General features: G+C 36.8%; 1 protein-coding gene across 14 annotated transcripts in view; it reads right to left on the reverse strand.

Moving 5' to 3' along the window:
* CFAP20DC (CFAP20 domain containing) overlaps positions 1-19,010 on the reverse strand; it is a 233,385-nt gene that overhangs the window by 76,105 nt on the left and 138,270 nt on the right. For 8 of the 14 annotated variants that reach the window (XR_005530284.1, XM_039242484.1, XM_039242483.1 and 5 more), the window contains 6 exons: positions 17,150-17,286; positions 16,312-16,474; positions 14,578-14,694; positions 13,316-13,435; positions 10,689-11,020; positions 1,161-1,535 (listed from right to left, as the gene is read on the reverse strand). Coding sequence is in view for 12 of the 14 variants with exons in the window: in XM_039242484.1 (XP_039098415.1) it covers positions 1,161-1,535; positions 10,689-11,020; positions 13,316-13,435; positions 14,578-14,694; positions 16,312-16,474; positions 17,150-17,286 (1,244 nt within the window). In the remaining 2 variants the exon portion in view is untranslated. Of the gene's footprint in view, positions 1-1,160; positions 1,536-10,688; positions 11,021-11,287; positions 11,396-13,315; positions 13,436-14,346; positions 14,450-14,577; positions 14,695-16,311; positions 16,475-17,149; positions 17,287-19,010 lie in introns of those variants that run through there. The other 6 variants (XM_039242489.1, XM_039242488.1, XM_039242487.1 and 3 more) reach the window with 4 other exon arrangements.

A 19,010-nucleotide genomic window follows, 5' to 3' on the forward strand; every position in this document is an offset into this window, starting at 1 on the left:
CTAGCTACTGTCCTTGAACACAGTGCATAACCATCTGAACTTTGGTTTCCTCATCTGGAAAATGAGGATGGAGGTCTTCACCTCTCTGGTCATTGTGAGGACTAAATATGTCATGAAAAAAGAGCTGCCAGAGTGACCAGTGCATGGTTAATGCTAAGAAATATTAGCTGTTTCTATTTTGTTAATGATGATGTATGTGTGTGTGTGTTCCTTGTGTGAGGGAACAGTCTGTTCTAAATTGCTTGGAGTATAATTGAATCAAAGCTTTACAGCATAACACATACAGAATACTTAGGACATGACAAATAAAGAAAACTTTGAATGTCTAAAAAAGATGAAATACTGGGGTGCCTGGGTGGCTCAGTGGGTTAAGTGTCTGGCTCTTGACCTCAGTTCAGGTCATGATCTCACGGTCCAAGGGTTAAATCCCACATCAGGCTCTGCACTGGCAGTGCAGAGTCTGCTTGGGATTCTCTCTGCTTCTCCCCTGCTCGTGTGCTCTCTCTCTCTCAAAATAAATAAATAAACTTAAGAAAAAAAGGAATATAAATTCATTTGTTCTCTGGTTTCTAAGTGCAGCTCTGGAGGGATTGGAGGAAGAAAAGTACTAACACAGGAAGGAAGAAAATCAATCTGATGGACATGAATATAGCCACCAAACTAGCTCAGGGATTTCTTCAATGTCACTACTCTACAGTTAACCTTCACTCAGGCCATTTATTATTTGGGGGCACTGCTGCAAAGAGACCAGAAAATGAATAGAATAATGATGTTTTTACGGCTCCTAATGTAGATTGTTATCGAAAATCTGTCAATTTTACTGGCAAGCCTTTGGCTCAAAAAATAAGATCCTCATTTGTAATTTGCAGGCAGTAATAACTAAAATTATGAGAAGTAACTGGGAAATAAAAAAATAACTATGATGATAATTATCTTTCTCATTAAAAACAAGAGGCATTCTATTATCAGTGGGATGTGCAATATACCCTTTAACAGCTGCTGCTACAGAGCTAAAACACATCCGAATACGAAGGCAAATACATTACTGATCACCCAAATGATGAAAAATAGGTACTGCTGAAAATGTTTGCAAAGTGGAACAGAACAGAACACAGCAGTATGTGCCACCCGCCTGTGCAAACCAGAGCGAAACCACTTACAGATACTTGCGGAATTGGTCTCAACTTTTCCCCCGAGATTTCCTTTACGGAGGTTTTGTTTATTGAAGCTGGTACTTGATGGGCTGGTAAGTCCTTTGCTTTGATAACGGGATCTGGAGTTTTCTGGGAGGATTCGCTTCTTCTGGGGGGAGAATGGCATGGTGTAGGCACCAAACTCATTTGAAAGTCTTTTTTATCTATCTGCTTCGCCAAGGAATTCTGGCTTTCTGATGCTCCTGCTTCTGCATAGGCACTTTTTAGAGGTCCTGTGCCTGTCCGCCTTGCAGCCTTCCCCAGCATGCTGTTTAGTGTCAGCTGAGTTAACCCTGAAGGACTGGTTGTTGGGCCCGAGGAACCCTGGATACTGTAGTTATCCTACGCATGGGAACAAAGTGAAGCCATTTTGAGCCAAAATTTGCGGTGAATAAGCTACTGAGAATAGTTTTTAGTAAGTTCATTATTCTCTGAATAAAAGCTAAAGTACATCTATCCTATTTTCTTCTGCAATAAAAAAACAAGTCACTAAAAACAGCAATGCAATGCAAACAGGTATACATCGCTTGCTAAGATGCCCTGCTAGATGGTATCTGGCCTTGAGAAGACATATAGGAAGTAGTCACTAAAATTACAGTCATTTCAAGAAAGCATGTGGAAGAAGAGAATCCACAGGAAGTTACGTAAGGATTATATACTTTGACTTCCTGATAAGCTAAGTCCATGGGAAGAGAAAGTATTTGGCTTATTTAAGCAGGGAAACGTTACTCTAAAAACAAGTTGGCCTATCACAGTATTCCTGTCTAATATCATTGTAGGGATGTTTTATTGTTCAAGAGCAACAGGTAATAAGCATGTTTTGTGAAATATTTTTCTTGCATGAAAATTTCAATTATAGTTTTTTTTTCCATAAGACATGAGCTCATTAAATGCAATTATTTGGAAAGGTAAAAGTGAAAGCTACATGAATTTGACAAGTATGTAGTTCTCGGGTTATGCCTAGGAAAGCAAAAATTTAAAACTTTAAATTTGAGAAAGGAGGAACTGCAAACATAAAATCAATGGCTGTGAAAATAAATAATGGAAATGAGAACTCCAGTGCTATTTCAGTTGGTAGATTTTTCTCCTATACAATAAGAAATTTAAAAAGAAACTAGTGCCATCATTGCTTATAGATGCCAAGGTAGATTTTTCCAATTTGTCTTATTTATTTAAATATGCAAATACGTAGGGGCACCTGGGTGGCTCAGTCGGTTAAGCCTCTGACCCTTGATTTCGGCTCAGGTCATGATCTCACGGTTTGTGGGTTCACCAAATCAGGCTCTGAGCTAACAGTGTGTAGCCTGCTTGGGATTCTGTCTCCTCTCTCTGCCCCTCCCCCGCTTGCTATCTCTCTCTCAAAATAAATAAAAATAAACTTCAAATATGTGAATATGCAATAAAAGATATTAAACATGTAAATATGTAATAAATGGATATTAAAATGATAAACTGAGGACAGAAAAAAAATCAATAAAAGCAGAGTACATTTTAAAGACATTATCTGAGGGGTGCCTGGGTGGCTCAGTGGGTTAAGCGTCCGACTTTGGCTCAGGTCATGGTCTCGTGGTTCGTGGGTTCGAGCCTTGCGTAGGGCTCTGTGCTGACACCCAGCTCAGAGCCTGGAGCCTGTTTCAGATTCTGTATCTCCCTCTCTCCTGACCCTCCCCTGCTCACGCTGTCTGTCTCTCTCTCTCTCTCTCTCTCTCTCTCAGAAATAAATAAAACATTAAAAAAATTAAAAAAAAATAAAGACATTATCTGAGGTCTTAGAATGTGTATCTTAATATTCAGTGTCAGTAAGCTATTCCCTACTCTTCCATTTGTAGCCACAAAGAACCAAACATCTAGTTATTCCTCAAATTTGGTATGTTTTTAATCTTTTTTTTTTTTTTTTAATTTTGAGAGAGGAGAGAGAGCGAGTGAGCGAGTACTCAAGCAGGGGAGGGGCAGAGGAAGAGAGAAAGGAAGTGTGGATCCCAACCCCGGGATCATGACCTTAGCTGAAATCAAGAGGCTGACACTCAACCATCTGAGCCACCCAGGTGCCCTGGGACAGATTTTAATTCAGTCTTGCTGCTAGATAGTGCTATCTCTTCTCTAACTTAAAAAAGTAAAAACAACAACTCGTTTTATTTTCTATAATTGTTACATACAATTGGTAGTGGGATTTCTTTGACCAAAAGACCCTCTACTCATTCATTTCCATCATATTTTAATAAAAAAAATAAACATGTGCCATGTATTTAAAACAGATTGGCCCTAAAAATAGGTTGGTTGAGCAGAGAAGGTATAATAATGCATCTTTGGGCCAGAATCTTTGGATCATCCTAGGATTCCATTTTGTATGTGACACAGGCAGAAGTTAGGAGCTTCTACAATAAAAATTAGTACAATAAACATTTATCAAGCTCCTGCTATGTGTAAGGCATTTTCTAGGCACCATATAAGATACATAGGTAAGAACATGGGCACCGACCTCGGGAGGCACAGAGTCTTAAAGGCAAAAAAGGCATAAAGCAGAGAGATAGATACCTATGAAAGTAATAATTTCATAAGGTAGAAGGCAGTAAATATCATTCCAAAAGTTTCAGATATACTATTATGAGAATTCAGATGGATGCATAGATAGTCAGATGTTCGCTACATTATTTTAAAAACACTTTGAAAATAAAATTATTATAAGAAGTCCATTTTTTGAGACTGTGGGTGGGTTGGAGTATAGTCTTTTCTTTCCACCAGTAGTTTACTCAAGTGAAAAATTATTTCTTTTTGCTGGGTATGAGCAGTGATTACATACACAGAAATATTTGTGAGATGTGTATGGACATTCATCTCACATTTTTCCTAAGATATACCCTGGTTTGGAGATGGGTCGAGGAGGACAGATTCAGCTGCATTTCCTGGTGAACATTCTCATGGTTAATCTGTATTTCCACGGTATTATGTTTCTATGCTATTTTAAATATATGGAATAGATAAATAACTGGAGACTCTGGACAGAGTATAAAAGGCTCGCTTACTTTGGCTGCCCTAGAACCAATTCTGGTTTACCCCAGATTCTGAAAGAGGAATTAGGATGAATGAGAAAGGGAAGAGATCCACAAGACTAATGCTTTGATTTAAATTGGGTCAGCTTCTCTTTTAGAGTGGAAATAGAGAATAAAACCTAGTATTGTATTTTCTAGGACTGGCACACTGGCAAAATGCTATTCCTATCTTTAGCAATACTTTTGATTTACTAAAATAGATGATATACATAGAGGTGATGTTTATTGATTTCATAAATGTAATAACACCTTTGGGCTCAACATGCTCTTGGATTAATTTTTTCTTATATAACATATGCATTTGTTATACGCATTAGAAGTTAGCTTACTACGACCTGATTGAAAAACAACCACTTTTTCCCCTTTGGTTTATCACTTAGCTACTGAAAACCTGTACAGCAATTGAATATAATTTGTCAGAGTGTAAAGAAATTGTCATGCCATTTTCACATTCCAATCATCTGTTCATCTGTTTCTCAGAAGAGCAAATACAAAATGCTTTTGATTTAACTTAATATATTTTTTTAAAATGTCCCAAATCTCTTGAACCGTTTGTCTTCTGGGCTCAGAGGCATTTGTTTGTTAAATATTCAATCACGCCCCAGTGCTGGGAACATCAATAGAGTTTGCCTGATTAACTGTAGCACAGCATATGTACGCTGAAGATGAGAATGATTTCCCCAAGGAGCCAGCACTTTCTCTGTTGAACTACGTTTCTTAAAAGGACATGCAGATGGGCATTTGGACAATAATTTCTGGACGCACAGAATGGACTGCTCTTGCTGAGCTGTAATTTTAAAAAGACAATTTTAATGACTCTTGAGGGCCACCTACTTGGAGCAGATGGGACCAGGCTCTTTGTATCCAAACTTCAATGTTAAGTGAGTCAGGATGGAACTGTGTTTTAGCCTCTGTGAAAGTGAATGATCATATTTATTTATATTTCAATTGATTTTTTAATTCAGCCCACCACAAAAAAAACCTTTCTATAACCTTCTTAAACGTTCTGTAAAAAAACATGTCTGCAATATTCCAAACACACCTTTGATGGCAGTTTTGAATTTGTAATTGAGGTGGAATCAGCAGAAGTTTTTACTTTTGTCGAATGTGTTAGTGACTAAATGTATGAACTGACAGCGTCTTTTAGTTGGGACATTAGTGCTAGTAGACAATAGATGATATAGGTATATACTTCCACTGTCACCTAAAGAGCACAATTTTTTACACAGATACAGCTAAAGACATGAGTCATAACAGAGTGAGAAAAATAATTTCTTCTTGGGGCACCTGACTGGCTCAGTGGGAGGAGCATGTGACTCCTGGTCTCAGGGTCATGAGTTTGAGCCCCACATCGCATGTAGAGACTACTTAAAAATAAAATCTTGGGGCACTTGGGTGGCTCAGTCAGTTAAGTGTCTGACTCTTGATTTCTGTGCAGGTCATGATTACACCGTTTGTGGGGTCGAGTCCCATGTTGGGCTTTGCTCTGACAGCTAGGGGGCTCCTTGGGATTTTCTCTCCTCTCTCTGCTGCTGCCCCACTGTCTCTCTCTCTCTCTCTCTCAAAATAAATAAATAAACATTAAAAAGAAATCTTAAGGGACACTGGGGTGGATAGATTGGTTGGGTGTCTCACTCTTGGGTTTCAGCTCAGGTCATGATCCCAGGGCTGTGGGATTGAGACCCTCATTTGGCTCCAGGCTGAGTGTGGAGCCTCCCTGATATTCTCTCTCTCTCTCTCTCTCTCTCTCTCTCTCAGTCTCTCTCTCTCTCCTCTTCATCCCCACTCGTGCTTTCTCTCTCTAAAATAAAAATAAATAAAATCTTAAAAAATTACTTGATGGTAACACAATTGACTACTCAAATGTATCTTAAAGGTATTCACTAACAACCATCCCCAAGAAGTATTTTTACTTCCACCTCTTGAATTGTACAGGAAACTATTAAAGTAATACAGTTCTCACTGGGTGGCAAAGGTAATTGATAGTGGTATCTTATAATGCATTTTACTAACTGGCTTATAAGGAAGTAAAATGAAAGGAAGATGTGTTTCTAACAGGTAACTAACCTGCAGAATCTTTGGGATTAAAAGGGGCTGGGTGAATTATTTTTGTTAATATCTTTACGTATAGCCAATGATGCTTCACAGACAAATCATAGAAGTTAGAAGGACTCTACAGATGGGCAAACACCATCATGTGAATATTTGGGGAAAATGAGGAGACTCCTTTAATTGTTTAAGCCAGAAACATATTTTTCTATAAGTTAAGACTTCATGCTCTTTTAGCTGATAACACTTTAAAGATTTATTGTGGAAATTCTATCCACATTCAAATATTTACCTGCAAGATGTTTATCTTTCAGCAAAAGTGACAGAATGATATTCTAAGCAGACAAGAGTTTTATAACCTTCACTTGCCTATAACAATGAAGAGCCAAGTCACATGAACCAAGGGGCCTGTGACTTTTGCAGAGAGGATCAGAGCTTCAAAAGATAATAATAAAGACATAAAGGGGCACTTGGGTGGCTCAGTCGGTTAAGCGTCCGACTTCAGCTCAGGTCATGATCTCGTGGCTGACAAGTTCGAGCCCTGCATCAGGGTCTGTGCTGATAGCTCAGAGCCTGGAGCCTGCTTTGGATTCTGTGTCTCCCACTGTCTCTGTCCCCCTCCCCCCCAACATCCCCTCGCTTGTGCTCTGTCTCTCAAAAGTGAATAAACGTTAAAAAAAAAACCTTTGAAAGATAATAATAAAGACATATTGATGTGAACAGCCTTAAACATTTCTCATGCAAAGTAAATATTAAATTTGCCTGGCAGGCTTAGAGAATATGTTATGTTGTAATTCATAATATACAGGAATAAAAATGCAAGGCCATATATTCACAATAAAGCCCTTCCATTTTTTCCCAACATACACATTGACATTATAAGTTTTAAAAAAGGCTGCACAGAAATATAAGCGGCCTCAAACGGAGTAAATATTCTTTCTATTTTGTGTATGTATGTGTGCGTGAGAAAGTCATTCAAATTCATTAGTTAAGTGCACAGGGATGAATGTTTTGTAGACTAATCCAGAAATCTAAGCTATCAGGAAAAAAGTATGAAACAGCTTAACTGCTGAGTGTTAAAAAAGATACCTTGAAAGCAAAAATGATGGGAAAGCTGAGAGGGGGGCCTAAAAGGGTTCTTTTACTCCGTGGTTAGTAAATTTGTTCTCTGCAGCCCTCCACGGAGTTAGATGGGGAGAAGATCTGGAAGGTTCTGCTAATTTGAATTCTCTAAGTAGTCAGTCCACATAATTCATGTCCAACTATGGACAATTTTTTGGCTTAATGTTCCAATTTGGACTGTGGCACAGGACAAATTATCTGGCCTTGTAAATATCTACTTTAGTATGTGATACATGCCAGTGTTTTGGGGAAAAAACGATGGCATTTCTAAATGAAAAATTAAGTTAGGGGAGTAATAAAATATTAATATAAAGCTAACCATTTCAAGTTGTAAACCAGGCGTACACTCAAAGCTATGTTGAGAAATATGGCATAAAATACAGTGTAGAGATGATAATAGTAACAGGCTTCTTTTCTTTCAGATGCTGCAATAATGTGAAAGGAGCTTTCCGAGGATAATTCATCTTACACGGTAGTCTTGATTTTATAGCTATATATTTCCATAGTGTGCTTTTCAACTAAGAAGTAAAAACTCAAAATTAATTGAGTATCAGGAATATTAGTATACATGGTTGCCTAGGGAATAAAATATATAGTATAGCAAATATAAGAGCATATGCAAAAAAGAAAACTCATAACTTTGAGACTCTCACACTAACGAAGATTTCAGATGTGAATTAATGAATAGTAACTTAAATTACAAAATCAATGTATCATTGAAAGCTTACTTTAATTAGCCTTTACTATCATATGTGTACTTTTCCTCTAGCTATCATAGCAAGATTTGATTTTGCTTAGTTTACATGCTACTGAATATATCTAATTTCCCTTTAAAAATACTCAACGGTCTACCATCAAATAAAGTCTTTTAACTACAGGTTATAAACTTCAAGCATCGTAAGTAATGTAATTATACTCATTTGTCCACCGTTACTTATAACATAACATTGTTTTCCTTAAGTATAATTATGTTACTCTAAGCATATAACATTCTCAAATAACGCAACTAATATAGTAAGGATGCCTAAATTAACTGATCTGATTTTTCTTCAAAGACTGTATGTAAATAAACATTTGAGATACATAATCCAATTTCCCATTGACCTACGCAACTGGGAGAAGTAATCCTACAGAAAAAGAAATTACCAAAAAAATTACCAAAAGAAATAACCAAAAATTATTTTTTGATAAAGAAGGGATCATCACAGATTCTAGAACTTGTTTAAATATAACCCGACATTTTTGTTGGTCATGTTTTCTATTTTAGTTTGTATCTTGTTTTTGCCTCTAACAACAAATCCCAAAGCTTGTATAATACGGCAGGTTTCTGCCCTTCTATCTTGCTACCGCTGTTAGTAGGCTCTGACTAATGGTAGGCCAGGATGGGGGTTAGCAATGAGATGGTCCCAGTACAGACTCTAGCCATATACTACTGGTCATTTTGATGGTCATGGGACAGGAGTGACCAGATAGCTATGCCACTCAGAGCCTGGGTAATGCAGGATACATTTATTTTCTATTTCATGTAGTTGGTAATTAGCATATGTCTGCATAATAAATGATGAAAGATGTAAGAAGTAGAGTAGCTAATAGCAAAAGAAAGCACATAAAGTGATAACAAGTTAAAATATTCAGAACTAGCATTCATTTTCCAACGAAGCTCTACTGCTTCTTGTGAAGACTTAATCCTTCATACAAACAGAAGAGGTAAGTTTCTTATGTCGTGAAAATTAATGGGCAGTTTCCCATAAAACTTCTCTCAAAGTTTTCCAGGGAAGGAACTAATAATTCCCACCTGTGATGAAATTTCCACCATTCCTCCTGCTTAGATTTAGATAAGAAAGATGGTGCTGTGCACATGGGAAAGGGATGGGTTATCTTGTTAATGAAATGATATTAATTAATTTATCAGATTAGCCAATAACTGACAGCTTGATGGAGCCTATACTAGGTCTGAAGGCAAATTTCTATTTTATAATTTTTATACCTTAACGTTTTTCAGGGTGGAAGGGACAAAGATGTTCTGAGCAAAATGTGAAATGCTGGCATCAAATGTACTATTTATGTATAAAGGGGTTTAGACTAGGTTTGTTTGGTATGAATAATAGTTTCACCACACTCAGAAGCACAAATTATAAAAAAAGGATTTCCTCATGCACTTTGCTATGGAAACTCATTAAAAGTTGCAAAACACCATAATTGCTGCCTGAACACTCACATCTTATTCTCAACCGGCTCTGAAGGTAAGAGTTCTGCATCTAATCTGCATGCTGCTGTCTGAATGGGGATCCTACATCAGTTATAATTTGAAAAAAATTTTTTTGTAAGCAGATACAAAAATTTTTTTTAATTATTATTATATAATCATTATATTATATATAACCTAATATATTTGTAAATAAGTTTATTACATATAATTTATTAGATATAATTATTATCTGTTTAATATAGAAATGACTTGTATAATTTCTCTAGACCATAACTTGACTGTAATCTGCTTTTAAGATGATTATTTTTCATGGAAAATATGAATGCCTATCCTTAAAGAACAAAACTAATGGAATGTCACAAATACATTCATCTCATATGGGGAAAAAGAGTTACTGGATTAAGTTTTCAACAAATGTTTCAGAACTACTTTCCATTTGGTTTATAGCAAGTTCTTTAAAACTTTATGTGAGTTTACTAATTTATAAGTTGTATTTGTATTCTAAATAATTGCAAACAGAAAACCTCGGGTAAGGCAAGTCCCAGCACTAATCCATGATTCATTATCTAAACTTTAATTGGCACAACTCATGAAATTCTGGGACCATATGGAAAATAATGAGTCCTAATAGGTCTAAGGTGGAGAGATGGCAGGGGAGTAAGGAAGCCAGGAAGCTGGCAATTCCGGAGGCTTGGCGGCTGCGACACAGCTTCCCCAGAGAGCCAGGGCCAATGTGTGCGCAGGGTCTCAGTGGCCTCGCCATCCTACAACTAAACTGCGTAGAGTTTTCTAATTCTGTGAGGCAAAAATTAAACTGAAAAAGCAAAAGCAACCCCAAACCCGGTTTCCATAATTAAAAATGAAATTGGCTGACTGTTAATAAAAAAGGCAGCAATTTAAAGTTACCATAACAACCTGAGGCAACTGTTGACCGACACTGCAGTCGGTTGCATTTGTCTAAATAGCGGCTGATTGCCCCTCTTTCATTTCCGCTGGTTTTAGCGCTCCGCGGGGCTAATGGCACAACCGTGCTTTAGAACGACCGCACTCATCAAGCGGTGTTACCTCTTCGCTGCTGTCTCCGCCGTAAAAATCATCCTCCGATTCGGTGTCTCTCCTTGTCACGCTGGTATCCTCTTTTAGATCCAAAATAAATGGGCACTCCTCTGGGGACAGAGTCTGGGTTTTCCCATGCGGTGCCGATCGCGGTCTCGAGGAAAAAGTGAAAATGTCCTTTGGAACAGCCTGGGTTTCCTCCGCCAGTTGGTCACGTTCACTTTCCTTGCTGGCTTCTAGCCACAGGTGTGAAGCGTGGCAGGAGTCATCATCCAGAAGGAGAGACTGTCTGCTGGACGCCAAGTGGGAAAGGTGATCATTTTCGGGAAATATCCACTCATCTGACATTTTGGAAGAGATGACAAAAATTAGAGGAGTGTTCCGTAAGTGTTATATTACGCAGGTACTTAGTTTAAAGTTTCTTATGTTGAAACAGATTTATCAAATAATGCAGAAGCCAAGGAATGCAACCTACCCACCATCTTGTAACCTGCTAAACATTTAACCCCATAGATCAGTGCCTATAGCTACGGGGAATTCATTGCACTTTCTCTCCATCTGAGTTGAAACACTGGGTGGGAAATTTCTAAGTCTGAAATAATTATCACCGGGCTTGCAGCAAGTTCTTTATAGCACAGCCTCATCAATTTGACATTCCAGGGGGGAGGAAATCTTCCAAATATAAAAGGGTTTGAGTAACTAATATCTTCTTTTACCTGTAGGAGAGCAGGGTATTTAACAAGTTTCTTTAAAGAATATATCTGGGCATTGTTCAGATTACAAATCATGGAGGAGAGGAAACCATGAAAAGGTTAAGAGGCTTTTCCGTTCCCTTTCACTGACTGAAGCGGGGCAATTCATAGACTAAACTGAGTAGACTTTTCAAGTGACAGTAAGTCCACAGAAATACTTGTTAATGTGACTGGTGAACTCTGCTGGTGAAAAAGTTCTTTATGTTTAATTATAGGAGGGAATGTTTTGATACAAAAATCTTTTGCACAACATTATTTGCTTTTGTTAAAAATACTGAGTTCTACCACTAATTTTCCAGTAGTTTTAGGTGTACAACACAGTGAAGAGATTTTAATCTTTTATTTAACACTAAGATTTTTATAGTTATGATCTAGGCAAATTGGAACAGACAAATATTTATAATGAATATCATTAAAAGCATGCTCATTTTCTTTAGAATTATGGCAGGAAAAAGTCATATTTTCTCCACTCAGTCTATTTTCCTTAAAATTTACTTTTTTTTGCTATATAATGTCAATGGTGAAAATCTTACAAAAATCTGCAGAACCAAATTGTGGACATGGTCATTTTATCCTGACTCTGGAATCTGGCTACATTTATCCTCACAAGGAAAGTAACCAAGATTTGCTGACTTGAAACTCTAAAGCCTACATTCGGAAAGCAACAAAGAAAAGACCTTTAATACAAATAACATTAATGGCACAAATGAAATCGTATTCATCATAATGTATTCATTGGTTGTATAACTTAACACTATAACATAGCTTGCCTATAAAAACTAACAAATGTACATTTCTTAGAGAACATGTACAAGGGACAAGCTTTCACATTTTCTGTAGGTAAATGGCCAACGGTGGGCTGAATCTATGTCATCGGACCACACTCACAGGGGACGTGGGGGCTCCTGGGTCAGTGTGCGGTGAGCAGGTGCAATAAACAGATTCACTGGGCTGTCCTATTTGGGACAGCAAACTCTTTTGCATGGTGCTAAGAACATCCATATGCTTTGTAAACCCAGTAGGTGCTTTATTAATACATAAATGTTGAAAAAGATTAAAAAAAACCCCAATGTATTGCATTATGTACATGGATAGGTCAAGAAAATTGGAGGAAAAAATACTGGGAATCTTCACTTTGCAATTAAACAACGTGCATGACCTATTCCCAAACATATTATTAACTGTCAAAAAGTCAAAGTCAAAGGAGTGTTTTTACACCAAACGGACTCTAATTATCTCACCGCCACATGCTTTTTTGGAATTTGTAGTTTTACCTCAAAGTATTTCCATATCAATTGTAATGAATAATTTGGTGTGTTTTCTTAGGAAAATATGTAAATTACTGTGTAATCACAATATTGCAGCAAACAAGATAAATGCAAGAATGATCACCTAAACATCTAATTAGTTTTTCTACACAGTCAGATTTATGCTAGAGACACTAATTGCGCCTAACATTTTAATGAAGGTTTCAACATTGCATAAATAAGACTGACAAACTACAAACAATTTTCATTTATTTTCCTTTTTCCCTCGCTCAAAAACAATTCGCCTTTGTATAAGTACCACACACCTGCTAGGCAAGATATGTTGATGGGCTCAATGCGCTACACTCCAACCATCTCCATTATAAAGAGGATGTGGGACTTGTAACAATAGGTAATTTTGGGGGATTGTGATGATGTCATGTGAAAACTTCAGAGTTTCAAACTTTCCTTCTGAAAGTCGGACATACAATTGGGGTTAAAAGGGGATTTACGAAAAAATGATAGAGTTTTAGCAAGTAACTGAATCATAACTTTTCAAAATGACCGGGGTTTGAAATGTTAAGTGTATTTAGATTTTATTCATTATTAGCAATACTGGTGCAAAAAAGACGCCAACCTGCTTGATCAGGAGACTGTGGCGCTGGAGAGCTGGTGTTCATCTCTGCTCTCTGCTGGGACACACTGTTGACGATGGTTGTCGCTTTATCTTCATTCCTGTTATTTCCTGAAGAGCAGCCTTTATTGGAATAACTATGTTATTTTCTTCTGATTTTTTAAAAAAGTTATTTTTGAAGAGTGCTATTAACATGGGGTACTTTCCTACATGACTACTGAAAAGCACGTCAGAGGTGACAATAAGGATTATGTGCAGTTTTTTTTTTCCTTTTACACTAGAATGTTTTAAAGATGAACTCAGCTGCATTTTTGTAGCGGTTCATCTTTAAACTCCTTGATATTTGCATGGGGACATTTCAGATTCATGTTTTACAATATGCAATAAAAGGAATTCCAAAACTTGTATCATTCTTAAAGGGTACTATATTTTTCCTTTTGGTTCCACATAAAATGGAGTGTGTTTTCTTTAAATTACAACTCTTGCTGAATGAAGCAAGCTTTTTCCTGCAGCATCTTAAGAAAATGGACACAGAATTAATTTTTCTACCTACCGTTTTGTAAAAATAACACAAATCCTAACAAGTTGAATTTCAGCATACCCAAAAACCCTATGTTTTTGAGAAATTATGCTAACAGATGCGTATAAGACATACTCTGGGCTTGACTCAGGGTAGACTACTGCGTGTGCAGACAAATCGATCCTTGCCTTACCTCCTATCCAATATTCAAAGGGATAACTATAATAGCCACCTAAATGTATCTAATGTTTTACTGGTTGCAAAGAGTTGAAATTTTAACCTACACTATATCAGATGGCATGGAGTCAAAAGAGAGAGACAGCAAATGTAAAAAAAAGATATATATACATAACTGAAAAGGGCCCAATTTAAAAAGAAGAGATATAAAAGCAACATGAAAACCTATGAGTTAAGTTCAATTTTAGGAAAGTCTGTAGGCAGAAACTTCCTCTATCAAATTTGGGCTATTTCTAAAAAACAATAATTTAAGCTTATTCGGCCTTTGAGAGTAGAAAGCAGGAAGTCCTTTATTTCTGCGGTACTGTCTATTTAATCCAGCAAATCTCTGTTAGGGCTCTAGAGCAATTCTCTTGCAGAAAATTTGATTTCCATAATCCCTGTAGAAAAGATATTTATATTTTAAATGAATTGGTTCGTAATCCTTTGAAATTTACAACCTGCAGAGAGAGATTCCATTGCTCTGAATAATATACAGATATAAGATAGTATTGAATTAGTGCCATACCGCGGTGTGCCTCTGTCCTTTCTCCGCTGGTGCTTTTTAACCGTAATCTTCTCCTGTTATTATTCTTATCTGCTGACGGTTCTTGAGGGGGATGTGGGTGCAGAACATGCAGATCAGCTGGTATGTTTTCATATCAAAGAACAAAAAGCCAGAACAGAAAGTAGTATATGGGTTGAAATAACTCAGTAAATATAATTAGAGCTATAATGAGAATGTTTCCGTATCATTTTGACATCATGCAAAGCGGTATCAAAACCATAACTTATTCCTTCACAGAAAATAGGTATTTATTCCTATTCCAATATTAGGATCATAACAGGCTTTCAAAATTACTAATACATTTTACTCTTGTAATATAACCTTACAGAGAGCTACAGGTCATGTTAATCATACAACATCTATATTAAAAATATAAAAAATGGAACTGATAGCTAATACAGAAAAATTCTTTCTTCCTTTAAAAGAGGAGGTAGATAAATTTCTAAAGAACCATGGAGAACTGAGATTAAACCTGAAAAAGAATTCTTAGGTGTAATTTAATTCTGTAGTAATAATAATAATCATAGTAGAATTTAATATTTACTGAATGCTTAATTTCTTGGCACAATATGGGGTGTTTGATTTTTCTTCTTTAATCCTCATAAAGATGATTTGAGGCAGTTATTACTTATTACTACAATAGTGCCAGCAGTAATTTTATCCCCATTTTATAGATGAGGAAACTGAGGCACACAGGGTTTGGGAAATTTGATCAAGGTCTCACAGATGGTGGTACAGCTGGGACTAAATATCTATGTTATTCATTTCCTTATCTCAGTTTTGTACTGCATGGGAAATATAGTCTGTGGTAATGGTCATTAATCTCAAAATCAAATAAAATCAACACAAATGACTCCCTTTTCAACTCTCACGAAAGTAAGATATGCAAGAATGGAAAAACTGACAGTGAGTAGTAAGCCTTCAGTGCTGGTCTCAATTCTTTCCAATGATTACAAATTGCAAATCACTTTGCCTCTCTGTTAGCCATGAACCTTCAATCTATAAAATGGGACAAAACTCTCCTCTTCACTAACAGGGTTATTTTTATATCAACAAGAGAAAGTAAAAAGCATGTTATAAATGGAAGAGATTAATTAAAAGATAAAATTAAGAAAACTTGAAATGCATGTGGAGTTCTCAAAATATAGTGATAATAGAATGCTGTGTTATTTCCTTGCCAATCATCACAAAATAAAAACACAGGGTACTATGGTAATTTGAAATAGTGGAATAAAGAGAACAATAGGTTCTAGATGATAATATAAGTTTGAAACATATTTCAATATCTGCCATCTTTTTCATTTTTATGTATTTATGTATTTATTTTTTTCATCTTTTTCATTTTTAAATGATAATTCTCTGGATATAAGATCTAGTCAAGAATATAACTTCAAATTTATCTTCACAAGAACATTTCTCATTATTTTTCCCTAGCTATCAAAACTTATGCACCTTTTGGAGCGCCTTGGTAGCTCAGTAAGTGTCTGACTTCAGCTCAGGTCATGATCTCCTGTTTTGTGAGTTTAAGCCTCGCATGGGGCTCTGTGCTGATGGCCTGAAGCCTGAAGCCTGTTTCGGATTCTGTGTCTCCCTTCTCTCTGCTCCTCCCCAGCCTGCACTCTGTCTCTCTCTCTCTCAAAACTAAATACACACTAAAAAAAAGTAAAAAAAACCAAACTTACGCATGATTCTTACCATGAATAGGTACAGTCTGCTTTATTTGGTGAATATTTTCTTTATTTCCTTGCTCCTCTGACTCAGGGATCAATGAGGCTGACATTTCTGCACTGCTAACACAGTTCTCTGCCACAGACTGTTGGCATGATCGGTTATTTCTGGACCCAGTGGATCTTACTATCTATAAGGAAAAAAAATTAATCTGCACATTTTAAAATACGGGAATTGCATTTATTTCTTGTAGAATATACACAGACTAATAATATTTGGACCACTAAAAAGTGACGAAAAAAAAACTAGAGGAAATAAGCAGGTTAGAAAGTTGGTGGAGAGGAAAATTATTGTAGAAAATTAGAAAGAAATGGAAGGAGAAATACAATATGAGATAAAATAGAAGTCAAGCAAGTCTTCTAGACACAAATTAAAATGTGCTTATTTGCTACATTCCATCTTTAGTAGGTAGGAGTTGACCTGAAAATTGCTGTGTATGTCTGAAATTCAGAGGAAATTAAAAATAAAAAATATAACATTTGAGAATCTGGTTGTTGTAAGGTGGTGATCCAACTCTTTTTTGAAGGAGACCACAAAATGTGCTCACATATATTTGCCTTTAAGTTTTGTGAACATAGTTAATGAAAAGAATACTCAGAAACATTAACTGTGTTGATATGACAAAAATAAAACAGTTTTGAGGTTTTGTAAAATCCTGAATTTGTTCGCAATTTATTGAAGCCTTCTGCTTTTGGCATGTAATCTCTCTCCCTCTTCCCCATCCCCCCAACGCCTGCAGTGGGAAGAAAAGCTTCCCTTCCCATGCCCCTCGACGCTTAGATGAGCTCTTAAATCTTGCTCCTACCTCACTGGATATCTTCATGTTATTTCTTCTGCCGGAGAGTGGAGGTGGTCCTAGAACTCTGGATCCAAAGGCGATATGACAAACATCGTGATTTTTACTGTTCCGCACACTGCCTGTTCCCTTGTTAATGAACTGATCTGTTTTGTTTAAGGAAGGTAATAATAGTCCATTAATAGGTATAATGACAAACACCATGTTGCAATGTTTCTCAAAATGTAATCCAGGTGTCATATGATTCAAATTCCACTATACGACACTTATAAAAAATGCAGATACTGGAGCCCAACATCAGATCTACCAGATCTGTAGAATTAGAATCTTGGGGAGGGGAGGCAGAAATCTATAATTTTAACAAGCTCTCCCAAATGATTCTTATGCTCAGCAGTTCATTTGAGAACTGCTGCCACAAATATTTTGCCTCAAAAAAGAGAGGGGGAGGGGGAGAAAAGAAAGAAAGAAAGGCTACCAAAAAATATATCTTAGTAAGGAAGTATTTTAAATAAAACTAAATCAATTGAGCAAATATTTGCTTGAGCACGCTCCTGAGCACGTACTAGAGGTTGTCAGTGACGCAAAATAGATAAGATATACTGCTTGCCCTTGAGGAGTCTGGAGGGGAGGTGATAGTACAACAGGTAACCATAACATAAAGCAGACCGGGGGGCGGGGGGCGGTGTGGGGTGTGGGGAATGAAGAATAAGTGACCTCTTATACCTTAAATAATTAAAGTCAGAATTACCCTACACACTACTGGGTATTTACCCCTCAAATACCAATACACTAATTCAAAGGGATACCTGCACCCCTATGTTTATTGCAGCATTATTTGCAATAGCCAAACTATGGAAGCAGCCCAAATGTTCACTGATAGATGAATGGATAAAGATGTGAATTATATATATATATACATATATATGTGTCTGTGTATATATATGTGTGTATATATATAACGGAATATTATTTAGTCATAAATAAGAATGAAATCTTGCCATTTGTAATGACATAGAGGGAACCAGAGAGTATTATGCTAAAGAAAAAAGTCAATCAGAGAAAGAAAATACCATATGACTGCACTCGTATGTGGAATTTGAGAAACAAAACAAATAAGCAAAGGAGGAAAAAAAGAGACACAGATTAATTAATTAATGACACAGAACAAACTGTTGGTTACCAGAGGGGAGGTGGGTGGGGGAAGAATGAAACAGAGGATGGGGATTAAGAAGTGCACTTTTCACGATTGGAAAAAAAAAAAAAAGAGTAAGTGACCTCTTGAATGGACCTTGGATGATTGATAATATTTCAAGAATGAAAGATGTAGGGTGCTCCAAACAGAAAAAAGTGTCTGAATAAAGGCAAGGAAGAGTGAACTCGTAGGGTATCCTTGGGGAACAATGAAATTACCAGTTTAGCTGGAAGGCTGGGTTTGGGTCACAGTGAACAGAGCCTTAAAATGCTAAGAGCTGATTTTAAATTTGGTAGGCAACAGGGTATCATTTAAAGAGAACAAATTGGTTTCACCTCCAGGATAGGGCAGGTGTGATTACCAAATCTTGCTGTCTTTCCTTTCTGGGCACACAGCTACATTACATTTTTAGCCATCCCTACAGTTACACGGGTCATGTGACTAAGTTCTGGTTAATGAGACTTGAGAAGTGAAATGTGAGAAGTATAAACTACTTCTGGGTTTCTAAAACCTCGTGCATAATCCCCAATACTCTTTTTTCCCTCATCTCTTGATAAGATGCAGAAGATCCAAGGGAGGACTTTAAGACCCCGAAAAGAATCATTAGATAAAAGGAGCCTGGGTCTCTGAATGACCATATGGAAGGTTGTCCAAGGAAGTCCCGACTGGATGAGGCTG

Source organism: Hyaena hyaena, unplaced genomic scaffold (genome assembly GCF_003009895.1).
Source record: "Hyaena hyaena isolate Hyena2069 unplaced genomic scaffold, ASM300989v1 scaffold_212, whole genome shotgun sequence".
NCBI lineage: Eukaryota > Metazoa > Chordata > Mammalia > Carnivora > Hyaenidae > Hyaena > Hyaena hyaena.